Source organism: Oryx dammah, unplaced genomic scaffold, assembly GCF_014754425.2.
Source record: "Oryx dammah isolate SB20612 unplaced genomic scaffold, SCBI_Odam_1.1 HiC_scaffold_29, whole genome shotgun sequence".
NCBI classification, from domain to species: domain Eukaryota; kingdom Metazoa; phylum Chordata; class Mammalia; order Artiodactyla; family Bovidae; genus Oryx; species Oryx dammah.
The window spans coordinates 41,595,183-41,610,622 of record NW_024070213.1 but is presented as its reverse complement, the minus strand read 5'-3'; the positions used below and the strand labels follow the sequence as shown (position 1 = coordinate 41,610,622).

Here is a 15,440-nt window from a genome sequence, read left to right as displayed (position 1 = left end):
TTATAAAACTTTTAAGAATATATTTAAGAATATATCAGGAATTTGCTTAATAACTATTTATTTGTTAGCACTTTGCTAGTGGTTTAAAAAGATTTGAAAAAAAACAAAAGCACCCACATGGCTCCTGCCTCCTAAAGCTCTCCATCCTAACCTCCTGTCATGGTGAGTGGCCTGACTTAATGGATGGCTCCTGAGCGACAGCAATTAAAGAAGATTTACAGAACATCCAGGGGCAGCATCCAGAAGCCTCACACATTCTCACTCATCACGGAAAAATGTCCTTTTCTTATTTTCAGCTATGCCTCCAACAAAGCAAGTAAAGCTGCTTCTGTTCTCCTATATTCTTTGTGGACCCATGCAGAGCTCCATAATGCCTACAAGAAGGTAAGAATGCTAAAAAGAGCCAAGTAATAATGTCCCACTTGATTTGACCCTGGTGATAAGTTACTAAAACCTACATTGTCTTGTGCATAAATATTGTTACCTTTCACATTTCTGTTTGTTTATCCCAAAGGCTCAGTTTAAGAAGACAGATTTTGTCAACAGCCGGACTACCAAAGCCTACCACTCCCTGAAAGACTGAGGAATGTGGAAAAGTGCTCTCAGAAATTTACAAAAAGCCCCAAAGGAAAACACCTATTTTTCTACTTCCCAGCTTAAGAAACCTCAAAAAAGCATATCCTGTTTCTATACTTTTCTATTTCCATAGTCCTTGAATCCAGAAGACATTTGTGAGTTTGACACCAGTAGGTACTGGCAACAGGCTCAGTTTTACCCTCTATAAATAGTGGTCTTTTTGATCAGGGCTAATGGTGCATGGCCTCCTGGAATCAAACTACGAATTTATATGGAATGGACATTAACTAAGTAAATAAGGAAGAAAGCCGTTGTATCACTAGGGTTTTAATTTTGACTTAGATTTATATTCCTTTCCTGATTTCCATGTTTTGTCACTCACATGTGTGTTGTTTCACCATTGAGCCATGAGTGTATTGTTCTGCAGTGCTGAAACAGAAACAGAAAATATTTGTGGGGTTGTCCAGGAGAAAATGTAATGGCAACATTGCCTGTTTGTTTACTTTGTGCTTGTTTTTATCCTCTTGGATTTTTTTTTCTTGGCTTTTCAATAAATGTAAGAAATTTAGATCACAGAGCATGCATGACTATAAGAAGAAGAAATTGAAAGGAAGTGATCATAGAAAATTTAAAAATCTTTCCTACAATTTGAAATTCGGTGTTCCCTCTAAATAATAAATAGGATTTTTACTCAAGGAAACACTTCACCTATGACAACACTATTAAATGCAAATTTCTCCTGACAGTAGTATTCACAGTACTGTTTGCTGGACGTCAGCCACTGCAGTGAGCTGGTGGAAGAATGGACTTTACTGTTTGGCTACAAAAGGAACCTAGATCTCTCAATCTGTTGGACCAGCCAGGGCCATGAAAACCCAGCTCATTTTAGTGAACTACATTATCAACCAGCCTACTTTGCCCAAAATTTTAAAAATAGTACAGAACCACTAAATCTCACGTGATCTTCCTTAAGCCATTATTTTAAGTCAAGGAAACACTGGAGAAGAAAAATGAAGTTATGTTGAGGAAAAAAATGTGTCTAGGCCATCCAGAAATGATATATATGAGAAATGCGAACATTTAAAGGTTGACAGCGTCATCTATTGGAGTCTATGTTAAGTGTTATTTTAACTGGACTGTGATTAATACCATTTAGATAGAATTAGTCTTCTTAACCATAATTCTGTTATATTTTTCTTTTGAAAAAGAATCTGACAATAGTTACGTCAAGAAAGTAAGAAGGAAAAAAATCCTTCAGCTCCTTTTGGCCAGCAAAGTGTGATAGGAAATAAATTGCCAGTTTCAATTTGAATGTGTACTTAAGTCTTTATTATATTTGGAACTTAAACTTTTTCCATTTCAAAAGCTCAGTGAAGAAGACTAAGGTTACTACATCAAAATGAAATTATTTAGATACCAATTTTTAAAATGCTGAAGAGAGAAATTATATCTCTTTTTCCAAAATTCTGATGATAAGCATTTGGAGTATATTTATTCCTCCAGATAATTAATGTATATTTAAGAAATTTCTGTGCTTTTAAGGCATAGTAGAGCCTTCAATAATATTAAACACAAAATGAGGCAAAAATAGCATTGCCTGCCTTGGTAGTTGGGTATATGTGACTTATTTGTGTATCTCGGTATCTGTGATATGATTGACATGATGTTTGAGTATTTGACTTATAAAGTTAAACTTTAATTACTAAGAATTTAATAAGAAATATAATTGCTTATATTTCTCCCCTAATTAGTCCTAAATTCTTTACCAAGAAACACTTCCTGTGAGAAAGATTGAAGTAGCTAGTGACTAAAGATGGAGAGACACACAAATCTAGATATTGTTAGATTTTAAATTGAGTGGGTCTGCGACCATGAGAGATAGACTAATGTTTGATCCCCCATGTCCTACTTTGTTTACAAAAATCTCAGTACTTTACTGTCTATGAACACTTCTGAGGGAGGTCCATATGTAGCTGAATATCACTTTGATCACAGGGCTATATACCCAAAGCTTTTCTTTTCTGTGTGTCCGAGACTGTGTCCATGTCATCAAAGGGACTGAGCTGGACCTCTGCATTTATTTCTGCTAAAAGATCTAAAGGCCTTGCTGCTTTGTCAAGAATTCTTCATGATCTTCTGGAATAGGGGAGGTTGCTGCCCTGGATTTCTATTAAATGGAAACATTGTTAATACTTGATGGAAATAACCAAAGGGTTATCTGACAAGATAAAGAGGGGATTAATGTGTCAAATGGGGAAATTAAGCAACATGTGTAGATAAACCATAAAACCATTCTAATCACCCTATAAAGAAGCAGTTCTTTAGAAGAAGGAAATGGAGGGGAGATATATATATATAAACGTATATATAATTTACATACTATGGTTACAAATGAAATTTCCTCTAAATAAAGTGCATGGAGTGAGGACTTCAATATGTATATACTTTGAAAAAAATTGCAGAAGCCTCAAATCACAAAATCTGAGGATTAGAAGGGAATTTAGAGGACATCTGGTCAAGTCCTCTTTAGAATATCTTCTTGTATCAGAAAAGATTCAGTTCTTATTAAGAGGACAGAGAAGAAAAATGTGCAATCATTCATTCAGTTAATGCCCAACATGACCCTGTAACTGGCCCATCGTAAGATTCAGTAACTTACATTTTAAAGTATTTGTTGTAGGAATGAAAATAGATTAGAAAGGAAACAAACTTTTCAAAATGAAATTCTACTTTAATGTTTTATTTATAGTAATACTGACAGTTTCATCTCTTAAGAAATAAACTTCAACCCTTTAAGGACTATGAGTAAAAGGAAAACTTTTTTATGGTCTGTTCAGGAGAGAAAAATCAAAATACCACACATTGGCATAGGAGTTGTTTAAAATTCATTAAGGGGGAAGCATTCTAAAAGTCATAGTCTGGAAGACAGTTTTAAAAAACCAGCAATATTCAGCCTGGAAGAAGAGTGTCACGTTATCTATCTTTAAATATCTGAAAGACCACAGTGTAGAAGATGACATGGTCTTCCTCTGACAGAGGACAGACTAGGGTCAGTAGGGGGAGGCTTGTATGACTATCTTTGACTGAACAAGAATGGACATATGTTGAGCACTTCTCACAGCCTCCTCATAAAGTGTATACTTTTTTCTTTTCTTTTTACATTTTACATGTGAAAATAACCTGAAGCAGAGAAAGGTTAGGTTACATTCCAAAGCAGCTTAGTTCCATGTGAATCCAGGTGAGATGGCTTCTCTCTGGGGGTTCCCCAGGAGCCAAGAACGCAAGACTGTGTCTTCACTCTGGGGAAATGTGGGGTCTCTCTTTGGTTTGTCTCTTGGCCAGTTAAGAGGACTGATTCTAGGACTGGCCAGCTTGAACTCAAATTGCAATTGTCCACTTGGTGGGAGGGTAAGGTTAGGCTTAGTTGGGGTAAGGTCCTTACTCTCTCTGAGCCTCAGCTTTCTTTGTTATACGTGCATGATAGGGGTAGTTACCTCATGAGATCGCTTTAAGGATTGAATATTTTCATAATTATAAAGCACTTAATGCCTGACAGAAGCTACACAATAAACACTGACTAAATTATTTGGAGTTTCCTGTGTGGATGGGCCTTTGTTTTCCTTTTTTAATCTACTTATTTGAATTTCTCTTTTCAGATAGCTTGATTTAGATAAAAGCCCAATCTTCCCCCCCAGTCAACCATTTTATACACACACATAGACACTTATGATTCATCCCTCAGAAGGCCAGGTAGAATGAGGAAGATAAATATAGCCCAGACAAATGTTCCTGAAAGTCTGTTCTTCAGAGCACAGGTTCTTTGGGGGTATTTATATATGTTATGTGAGAAGAAATAGCCTATACTTAATAAGTTTGAAGATGGCTGAGTTATACAAAGATTGAAAAGATCTAAATTATAAGATTTCTCAGTCCCTAATATGCAGCATGCATTGTGAAATCTCTAAGAAGAAATAGAGTATGCTGCATTTTTGAATCAATAAACCCCTTTTTTTTCCTAGATGATTCTTGAAGCTGTTCCTCTGTTGTAGACACTGTGACATCAGTGATCTGAGCTATAGTCAAGAGGGGAAAAGGCATTTATCTTATTCACAGTCTAGCCCAGGCTTCCCTGGTGGCTCAGTTGTAAAGAATCCGCCTGCAATGCAGGAGACACAGGTTCAATCCTTGGGCAGGGAAGATCCCCTGGAGAAGGGCATGGCAACCCACTCCAGTATTCTTGCCTGGAGAATCCCATGGACAGAGGAGCCTGGGGGACTGTATGTAGTCCTTAGGGTCACAAAAGAGTCAGACACAACTTAGTCACTAAACAACACAACGGTCTAGTCTAGTTCATCCAGCTAAAGCCTGGACTACTGTAGGTAAATCAGACCTGGGCCTAATCATGATTTAGTAAAACCTGAAAATCAGTGATTTCAATAGATTTAGGATTAGTTCCTGAACATTTTGTCTTACTCCCACCTGGAATGCTACATCTGTGGATGGAAAGACAACTCAGAAGGTATAGATTAGTCCAGAGAAGCAGGTTGAGGCAGCCACAGACATTCCTTCATCTTGACTGATCAGACCTTCAAAGATCCCACTTCAAGAGGCGATTAATTCTCTCAGAAGCCTGAATTTTGCTTGTAAGCTGCTAACATACATCTGGCATTTTTATTTTGAAGAAAAATGGAGTCCAAACTGTTGCAGATTTTCTTTTAATCACTGTAGGGTATTTTCTTATGTTTAAAAGAAGTTAGGGATTTCCATTTTCATTTAGAGTACCTTTCAACATACAGACACTGGACACTTATTCCTGGAGCTGTGGACCAGTGAGATGCACCTTTCTAAGGAAGCACTCACAGCTCTTGATGGAACTGACTTCCCTGTGACGCTGTCACAGTTCATAGTGCCCTCTGTTCCCCCTGGGACGTGAGGAGTCATCAACTGTGTGGTGAGGGTAAAGGCACTCGAGACGCACACAAGTCTTCTGGAAAAGACCTCTCTCATAAAACAAGAAATGATTCGAGTGAGAAGCAGAGAATTCTTTAGAAAATACTTTTGTTTTTAGCCAAAATGGGTGAAGTCAGAATTGACAGCCTCTATAATAAGAGTGCATGAAAACTAGTATTTTGAAAATTGACACTATTTTCCTCAGGAACTTGTTTCTTTTACTCCTTGCTCGAATTGGAGATTTTTGCAGTCATAAATTTAAAAGATAAAAGTAATCTGTTTTAGTGGTATTGTCAAAACAGATTTTTAAAAGAATTAGGTGTGAACGTATTAATAGCATAGTAACATATTCCCACTCTTGGTGGCTCATATCTAAAGTGACCCAACTCTTCATCTCAGGTGTGTTTCTCCTGTTTGAGTTTATCACTTAAAATGCTTCATTTTGCATTGAGTAACAAGAAAGTTCAACTCAAAATGGTTTACGCAGTAAATGCTTTTTGCTTAAGAAACAGAAGTGTCAGGTTTAGGCTCAGATTTGGTTATATAGCGATTCATTGCGTCATCAAGAACTCAGATTTCTTCCATCTGCCTGCTGGATCATTGTCACTGTATTAGATTTTGTCTCTAGGTTGATATCTTCATTTTGACAAAATGGTTACAGCAATTCCAAACACCTCATCTTCACAGAGCGATGTTTAAAGGCCAGAAAAGTAAACATTCCTTTCTTGCATTCTTTTTTTTAAATAAAGAAAAATTTCCCAGAAGTTTCCATCAGACATCACTCATACTGTCCAGTGTTAGGTCACACATCCATTCCTAACTCCATTCATGGTAAGAAAAATGAAACTACAATTCGTTTACTAAACCAATCATACTTCACCAAAGGCAGGGGCTACCTTCCCTAGGACTCATGAATGGTGACTACTTGAACAAAATCAGTGTTTTATTGAGCAAAGAAAAAGGGGGCTGCAGAATAGTCAACCAACATTGCCTGCCTTATATAGAGACACTCAAAAAGAATTCAACCATTTTAGCAAACTGATTTCTTCTGACTTTCAAGATAACTTTTTTCAAATGCTTCAGATTATCAACTATGGCTGTTTCATTGTATTCAGGACAAAGTTCATGAAAATTTATGGTTAAAGAATGATAGGTGAGCTAAGAACTGCAGTTAAACCAATAATCGTGATTTCAAGGAGAACAAGAACAGATGATGCACAATTAAACTACAGGGATGGAATAAAGTCATTTCAGAAACTACTGTGCCTCTTTTTTCATTCCTTACTTTTCTTGACAGTTGCCATTCCTCACCTTTAACTGCTAATTATGGAACACAAGTTGTACCTGCATTGAGCAGATTACCTTGGAAGAAAGTTGGCTTGAGCATCAGCTGTTCGGGTAATTTCCAGTGACTTCAAGGAGACCTTAGTTTAGCTGAGTAGAGAAGTGGGTTTCGATTCTGACTTTACTTCCCGATGACTGTGCGACTCTGGAGAGTTACTTTAACTTTCTGAATGTCAGTTTTACCTCATTGATAAAATGGAGTTGAAACTTCCTGATTATAAGATTGCTGAAGAAATAAACTAGCATGATGTTTCCAAATGTCTGACTCCTACTTAATAAAACATAGTGATTGTTGCTGTTCAGTTACTAAGTTGTGTCTAACTCTTTGCAACCCCACGGACTGTAGCACACTAGGCTCCTCTGTCCTCCATGATCTCCCAGAGTTTGCTTAAATTCATGTCCATTGAATCAGTGATACTATCTAAACATCCCATCCTCTGTCGCCCTCTTCTCCTGCCTTTAGTCTTTCGCAGCATAAAGGTCTTTTCCAGTGAGTTGGCTCTTTGCATCTGGTGGCCAAAGTATTGGAGCTTCAGCATCAGTCCTTGCAATGAATATTCAGGGTTGATTTCCTTTAGGATTGACTAGTTTGATCTCCTTGGAGTCCAAGCAACTCTCAAGAGTCTTCTCCAGCACCACAATTCCAAAGCATCAGTTCTTCAGCACACAACCTTCTTTATGGTCCAGCTCTCACATTCTTATAGGACTACTGGAAAAAAAACAGCTTTGACTATATGGATCTTTGATGACAAAGTGATGTCTTTGCTTTTTAATATGCTGCTCTAGGTTTGTCATAGCTTTCCTTCCAAGGAGCAAGCGACTTTTAATTTCATGGCTGCATTCACTATCCAAAGTGATTTTGGAGCCCAAGAAATAAAATCTGTCACTGCTTCTACTTTTTCCCCTTCTTTCTATCTATGCCATGAAGTGATGGGACTGGAAGCCATGATCTTAGTTTTCTGAATGTTGAGTTTTAAGCCAGCTTTTTCACTCTCTTCTTTCATCCTCATCAAGAGGCTCTTTAGTTCCTCTTCACTTTCTGCCATTAGAGTGATATCATCTGCGTGTCTGAGGTTGTTAATGTTTCTCTCAGCAGTCCTTTGATTCCAGCTTGTGATTCATCCAGCCCAGCATTTCGCATGATGTACTCTGCATAGAAGTTAAATAAGCAGGGTGACAGTATACAGCCTTGTTGTTCTATCCCAATTTGGAACCAGTTTGTTGTTCCATGTCCAGTTCTAACTGTTTCTCCTTGATTCGCATACAGTTTCTCAGGAAATGTATAAGATGGTCTAGTATTCCCGTCTCTTTAAGAATTTTCCAGTTTGTTGTGATCCACAAAGTCAAATACTTTAGCAAAATCAATAAGCAGAAGTAGATGTTTTTCTGAAATTCCCTTACTTTCTCCATGTATGATCCAACAAATGTTGACAGTTTGATCTCTGGTTCTTCTGCCTTTTCTAAACCCATCTTGTACATACAGAAGTTCTCAGTTCACGTACTGTTGAAGCCTAAGTTGAAGGATTTTGAGCATTACCTTACTAGCATGTGAAATGAGCACAACTGTGCAGTAGTTGGAATATTCTTTCTCATTGCCCTTCTTTGAGACTCGAGTGAAAACTGACCTTTTCTAGTTCTGTACAGTATTTATTTATTTGGGAATACCAAATAAAAGTTTCTCATGTCTCCTGAGAAACTTGTATGTATATTTGTATGTCTGCTTAGTTGCTCAGTTGTGTCGGACTCTTTACGACCCCATGGACTGTAGCCCACCAGGCTCCTTTCACCATGGGATTCTCTAGGCAAGAATACAGCAGTGGGTTGCCATGCCCTCCTCCAGGGGATCGTCCAAACCCAGGGATAGAACCTAGGTGTCCAGCATTGCAGGCAGATTCTTTACCCTCTGAGCCACTAGGGAAGCCCATATTTAAATATATTTATTTATAAATAATTTATAATAATATAAATTTTATATTATAAAATATATAAATATTAATGTAAATTATCATAAATTATTTTATAATAATTTTATTATTTAAATAATGAATAATTTTTAAAATAACAGGTTCAAACGTTCAGTTTTAAAGGAAATAAGGCACAGGCATAAAATACACAGTGTGGGAAATATTGGCAATAACTAATATCTTCAGTGACACTGTAACTAGACTCATTTTGGTGATCACTTTGAAATGCATAGAAATACTGAATCATTATATTGTGTATTAAGAACTAACATAATGTTGTAAGTCAATTATACTTCAAAAACAAACATAGAAAAAGAGATCAGATTTGTGGTTACCAGAGGCAGGGGTGGGAGAAAGGGGAATTGAATGAAGGCAGTCAAAGGTATAAACTTCCAGATACAAGATAAATAAGTATTAAGCTTATAATTTATAACATGATAAATAGAGTTAACATTGCCAAATGTTATATATGACAATTGCTAAGAGAATAAATCTTAGTTCTCATCACAATAAAATTTTTTTCTATTTTATTCTATTTTGTACCTCTATGGGATGATGGGTGTTCACTAAACTTATTATAATATCACTTCATGATATACATAAATCAAATTAGTATTTTGTATACCTTAACTTATACTGTATGTCAGTTATATTTCAGTAAAATTGGAAAAATAGGAAACCACTATGCAATGTCACCTCATGGCTGTTAGAATGGCTGTGAGTGCTAAGTCACTTCAGTCGTGTCTGACTCTGTGCGACCTCTGGACTGTAGCCCACCAGGCTTCTCTGTCCATGGGATTCTCCAGGCAAGAATACTGGAGTGGGTTGCCATGCCCTTCTCCAGTTAAAATGGCCATCACAAAAAGAAAGATAAGAGATAACAATTTCTTGTGTGAATGTGGAGAAAAGGGAACCTTGTACACGGTCGATGAGAATGAAAATTGATACAGCTCATATATAAAAGAGTATTGAGGATCCTCAAGACATTAACAATAGAACTACTATATGCCAGCAATTCTACTTATGAGAATATATCCAAAGAAAATGAAAGTACTAGCTCAAAGAGTTATCTGCTGCCCCATATCATGGCAGCATTATTTACAATAATCAAGACAGATAAACAACTTAATTCATCATTGGATGAACTCATAAAGAAGCCATGATACATATAGATACTATACATGTATACTATGAAATATTATTCATCCATGAAAATGAGGAAATCCTATCATTTGCAACAACATGGATAGATGGTAAAGGTATTATACTGAGTGAAATAAGTCAGACAAAGAAAAATAGTGCATGAACTCATTTGTGGATGGAATCTTTTTTAAAAAGAACAAGCAAACTCATAGAAAAAGAAACCAGAACTATGGTTACCTTAGGTAGAGGTTCAAGGGAGAGAAAGTGTAGGAAGGTTGTAGAAAGGTATAAACTTCCAGTTATAAATAAATATTGTGGATATAATATACAACATGATGACTATAGTTAACACTTCTGTGTGATATATAGAAAAGTTAAGAGTATATCCTATAAGTTTTCATCAAAAAAATAAATTTTTTCCTTTTTTTTCTTTTCTTTGTATGTTTACGAGAAAATGGATATTTGCTGAATATATTTCACAATATATGTAAATCAAACCATGATTCTGTATGTCTAAAACTTAAACAGTGACCAATTTTTCTCAATAAAACTGGAAAAAAGTAGAATCATTATAAGAAACGGCAGCAGGTAGCCTTAATAATGGTCCTCAGACTTGAAAGGTTTTTGCCACAAACAGTAACAAACAATCTAGTATTTTTCTTGGGTTCAGAAAAAGAAAACTCCCTTTTGAATGCTCAGTGTTAGCAAATAAACCTGTTACATTTCCTTATGACCCTTTGTACAACATATTCTGATGCCATCAGTAGTTTTCTTGGTCTGTACATTAACTGATGTTTATTGGCCTTCTCAATGTAAGAATTTCACAATGAAAAGATGATTTATAATTTGCTTTCCTCTTCATACTGTATTATGAAATACAAAGATAATGATAAGGAACATGTATATGTGAGCTCCATGCTGAAAGTTTGCATTTTCTTAGCTAGGAAGACCCCTGTTAAAGTCCATTTCTAGGACTAAAAAGAGAATTCAGGCTGAGACCTCACCTAGGATATCTCTGTCTAGTTCTAATAGAGCTAATGTAACCTTAACAGAGATGAAATTTATAATAATCTTCACCATTTGGGTAAAGGTACAAATAGTGCAAACCCCATTGTAAGAGCACCAACTTTCTTGACCCATAATTGCAACTACAATCTATTCCTTCAGTTCAGTTCAGTTCAGTCGCTCAGTCATGTCCGACTCTTTGCGACCCCATGAATCATAGCACGCCAGGCCTCCCTGTCCATCACCAACACCCGGAGTTCACTCAGACTCATATCCATCGAGTCAGTGATGCCATCCAGCCATCTCATCCTCTGTCGTCCCCTTCTCCTCCTGCCCCCAATCCCTCCCAGCATCAGAGTCTTTTCCAATGAGTCAACTCTTTGCATGAGGTGGCCAAAGTACTGGAGTTTCAGCTTTAGCATCATTCCTTCCAAAGAAATCCCAGGACTGATCTCCTTCAGAATGGACTGGATGGATCTCCTTGCAGTCCAAGGGACTATTTCTTAGTCTTCCTATATTTTCAGTTTAGAGCTCTGGACATATTGTTGCCATCTTCTCTGCCCATAGGACTTCATTTACACCCTAAATGTTTTCAACTTGAGAGAATGCTGAACTGTATCTTTGCTAAGTACATTGACTTCATTTGAGGCATTAACAAGAATATGTTTTTATCCAAAGATGCACACCTGGAAGAACAAAACTTTGTTTCTCATCTGAACAAACAAGTCCAGTGAAAATGACTGATTTTTGCTTTTTGGGTTGTAAAACCTAACGTTACCCTTCTATCTTAAAGTGAATGTTACTTTGAAGCCAGAGCCATTGCAGTTTAGGGTGGAGTTTAGATGGATAGCCTACCTCTGTTATCTCACTGTGCCCACATCAGAACAAGGAAGCAAGAAACCCAGAAACTTATTTGTCAAACATGAGCTGATTGAATTTATTATTGAAAATAGTCATAAAGCGTTAGTCTTAAAGATTGTATATTTCACATTTCCGTCACATATACTGCTTTATGTGATTTTACAAAGGTAAACTGGATCAACAAATGAATATATGAGTTCTCAAACAACTATAAAGCACTGTACCCAGTATTGTAAAGGACACATTATTCACTCTCACATTCCTGGGAAAAATTGCCAATACCTATAAAACTTAAAATTACATATCCCCTGATCAGCAATTGAATTTCTAGGAATTCATACTACAGATGCATTTGTGCATATGTAAAACAGCATGTGTAAGATGATTCATGCAGCAGAATTTGTACTGGCTAAAGATTAATGCTATTGATCATCAGCAAGTATTGGTTAAACAAATTAAACAACAGACAAGCCATGGAAGCAACCTAATTATCCATCAATAGATGAATGGACAAAGAAAACATGGCGTGTGTATATATATATATATATATATATGATAGGATATTATTCAGCCATTTTAAAAAAAGGGACTTCCCTAATGGTCCAGTGGTTAAGACTCTGATCTTCCACTTCAAGGGGAACAGGTTTGATCCCTGGTTGGGAAACTAAGATCCTACATGCTATGTGGCATGGTCAAATAAATTAATAAAATTATGCTAAAAAAATGAATGAAATCTTGACATTTGTGGCAACAGCAACATGGGTGAACCTAGAGGGCGTTACACTAAGTAAAATAAGTCAGAGAAAGATGAATTCCATATCATCTCACTTATATGTTGAATTAAAAAAAAAACCAAGCTCATAGATACAGAGAGCAGATTGGTAGTTGCCAGAGGCACAGTTGAGGGTGGGCAAAATGGATGAAGTGGGTTAAAAAGTACAAACTTCCAGTTATAAAATAAATGTCAGGACTTCCCTGGATATCCAGTGGTTAAGACCCCATGCTTCCACTGTAGGGGCCACAGGTTCAATCCCTGGTCAGGGAACTAAGATCTGGCATGACACACAGCACAGCCAAATAAAAAATAATAATAAAATAAATAAGTCATGGGAATGTAATGTTCCTCGTGTGGCTACAGTTAGTAATACTGTAATGGATGTGTTACAGTTGCTAAGAAAGTAGATCATAAGAGCTCTCATCACACAAAAAAAAGAATTTTGTAACTATGGTGTGTGCTTAGTCACTCAGTCATGTCCAACTCTTTGCGACTCCATGGGCTGTAGCCTGCAAGGCTCCTCTGTCCATGGGGATTCTCCAGGCAAGAATACTAGCATGGGTTGCCATGGCCTCCTCCAGGGTTCTTCCCAACTCAGGGATTAAACGCAGGCCTCCCGCATTGCAGGATTCTTTACCGTCTGAACCACCAGGGAAGCCCTGTAACTATGGTGATGGATGCTAATTTATTGTGGTTATCATTTCACAAATTATACAAATATCAAAACATCATGTTGTACACCTGAAACTAATATAAAGTTATATATCAATTATATTTCAACTAAAAAAGAAACGAATTAGGTTACAGCTTTTCCTTAGACTATAAAAAAAGAATAAGGGTAATGCTCTTTCTGTACTGACTAGCAACATTGCCAAGATACAATGTTAAATGAAAAAAGAAAGATGAATAACAGTCATTATCAGTGTTATATATGGTATATTTGAAAAGATGTGAAAGAAACTGATAGCAATAGTTGTCTTTTGGAAGAAAACTGGACCTATCTAAATGCCTCAAATTTGACTATTTAGGTTTTTACATTGATCCTAAGATATGGTGGCCACGTGGCTGAGATCACAGGCCTCATTATGCAGTGAAGAGTTACCCTTCTACTTCTTAGAGCTCCTCATATGTGTCTCTTTCCTCGGGTGGATTCTTGGCTTTTCTTGTAGCAAAGACCCCAAACATCATTCTTCACTTCCACCCCAAGTGAAAAAACTAAAGAAATTGAGACTGACTCCTGCCTCCAAGCCAAAGGAAAGATCTGCTTTTCTGAACTTGCCTAAGGAAGGAAAAGAACAGCAAGAAGCAATTGAACATACTGATGAAGAAAATAAAACAGACAGACCTGATGAACAAGCCAGTGTGGAGATTTTGAAAGCAGAACAGCAATACAACAAATTCTCCCAAACATTTTTTAAGAAGAAGTCAAAATTGATTGCCAAAATACAAAATTTTACGGTGACAACATTTGTTAACCATCCACAAGTGTCTGCACTGCTTGGGGAGGAGGACAAACAGACACTGCATTATTTGACAAGAGCTGAAGTGACAGAATTTGAAGATATTAAATCAAGTTATGGAATAGATTTTTATTTTGATGAAAACCCTTTCCTTGAAAATAAAGTTCTATTCAAAGAATTTAATCTGAATGAGAGTGGTGATCCATCTTCAAAGTCCACTGAAATCAAACAGCAATCCAGAAAGAATCTGATGAAATGTTCAAGTCAAAGGCAGAATAAAGCCAGCAGGAAGAGACAGCATGAGAAACCAGAGAGTTTCTTCACCTGGTTTACTGTTCATTCTGATGTAGGTGCAGATGAGTTAGGAGAGGTCACCAAAGATGATATTTGGCTAATCTCCATTACAGTAATACTTGATTCCTGACAAGCATGATGAAAAAGGGAAAGGAGAAGAAGGAGAAGAAAAGGGAGATGATGACAAAGAGGAAGAATTGGAAGATATTGTTGAAGTGGATGAGGATAAACATGAAGATGAAGATGATGGTGAGTAGGAGTAATGCAAGGAAGATTAAGGAGAAGACAAATGGAAGACTAATAGATTCCAGTAATAGTAGTCACTCAGTCATGTCCAGCTCCTTGTGACCCCACAGATTGTAGCCCGCCATGGAGTTCTCCAGCAAGAATACTAGAGTGGATTGCCATTCCCTTCTTCAGGGGATCTTCCTGACCCAGATATCAAACCCAGGTCTCCTGCACTGCAAGCAGATTCTTTAATGTCTGAGCTGCAGGGAAGCCCTTCTTTTTTTAATTTTCTTCAGTCTGTGGAAGCAAGTTGCAGCCTTTTTTTTTTTTTTTCTCCTCTTGTGCTTGGTTGCTCTGTTTTTGAGGTCTCTTTTCTTCTTTATACCATAGTTTGCAACTTATTTTGGGGAGTAGATACCTTGAGCAGAACTCAGTTGAAAAAAACTTTTTACCCTCTTTCTGTTCCAAATTCGTTTTAATCCCTTCCAGCCTCAATAAAAACTTTATGTGATCAACACCACCATGTTCTGTGAGAAAACAGAAAAATCTTCTGCTCCCTCAGTTCTGTTGGAAGCTGGAGGGTGCTAGCTCCTATCTAGTAGTGTGCAGAATTCTAGCTTTTTTACTCCTTTCTCTGAATATTGGACTCAGAGATTACACTATGTATCTATGTGAATATGGACAGTTAGCATTTACCAACATGTATCTGTCTATTTTTCTCTTGTTTAAAACAAAAGATATTTTTAAAGTGGGGTTATATAGGTCAGCAAAGTATGGTTTTGAAATGATTGGGTGAGTTAAGTGGACATTTTAAGTACATGGCTTCTTCTCTGGCATATT

General features: G+C 36.9%; 2 protein-coding genes across 2 annotated transcripts in view; both read left to right on the top strand.

Moving 5' to 3' along the window:
• The window catches only part of LOC120858547 (plakophilin-2-like), a 92,060-nt gene extending 89,778 nt beyond the window's left edge, over positions 1–2,282 (top strand). Inside the window, exons 12-13 of the mRNA XM_040234675.1 lie at positions 297–384; positions 515–2,282. Coding sequence (XP_040090609.1) covers positions 297–384; positions 515–583 — 157 coding nt within the window. The 3' untranslated portion in view covers positions 584–2,282. The remainder of the gene's footprint in view (positions 1–296; positions 385–514) is intronic.
• An 11,386-nt stretch (positions 2,283–13,668) lies between these two features.
• Positions 13,669–14,733, top strand: LOC120858013 (protein SET-like). Its single transcript, XM_040233913.1, has one exon. The coding sequence runs from the start codon at positions 13,669–13,671 to the stop codon at positions 14,500–14,502; it is 834 nt and encodes a 277-aa protein (XP_040089847.1). The 3' UTR covers positions 14,503–14,733.
• Positions 14,734–15,440: the final 707 nt, after the last annotated feature.

Excerpts from the sequence above, each read along its gene's own strand:
- LOC120858013 (XM_040233913.1), top strand. The coding sequence starts at position 13,669 with ATGGTGGCCACGTGGCTGAGATCACAGGCCTCATTATGCAGTGAAGAG.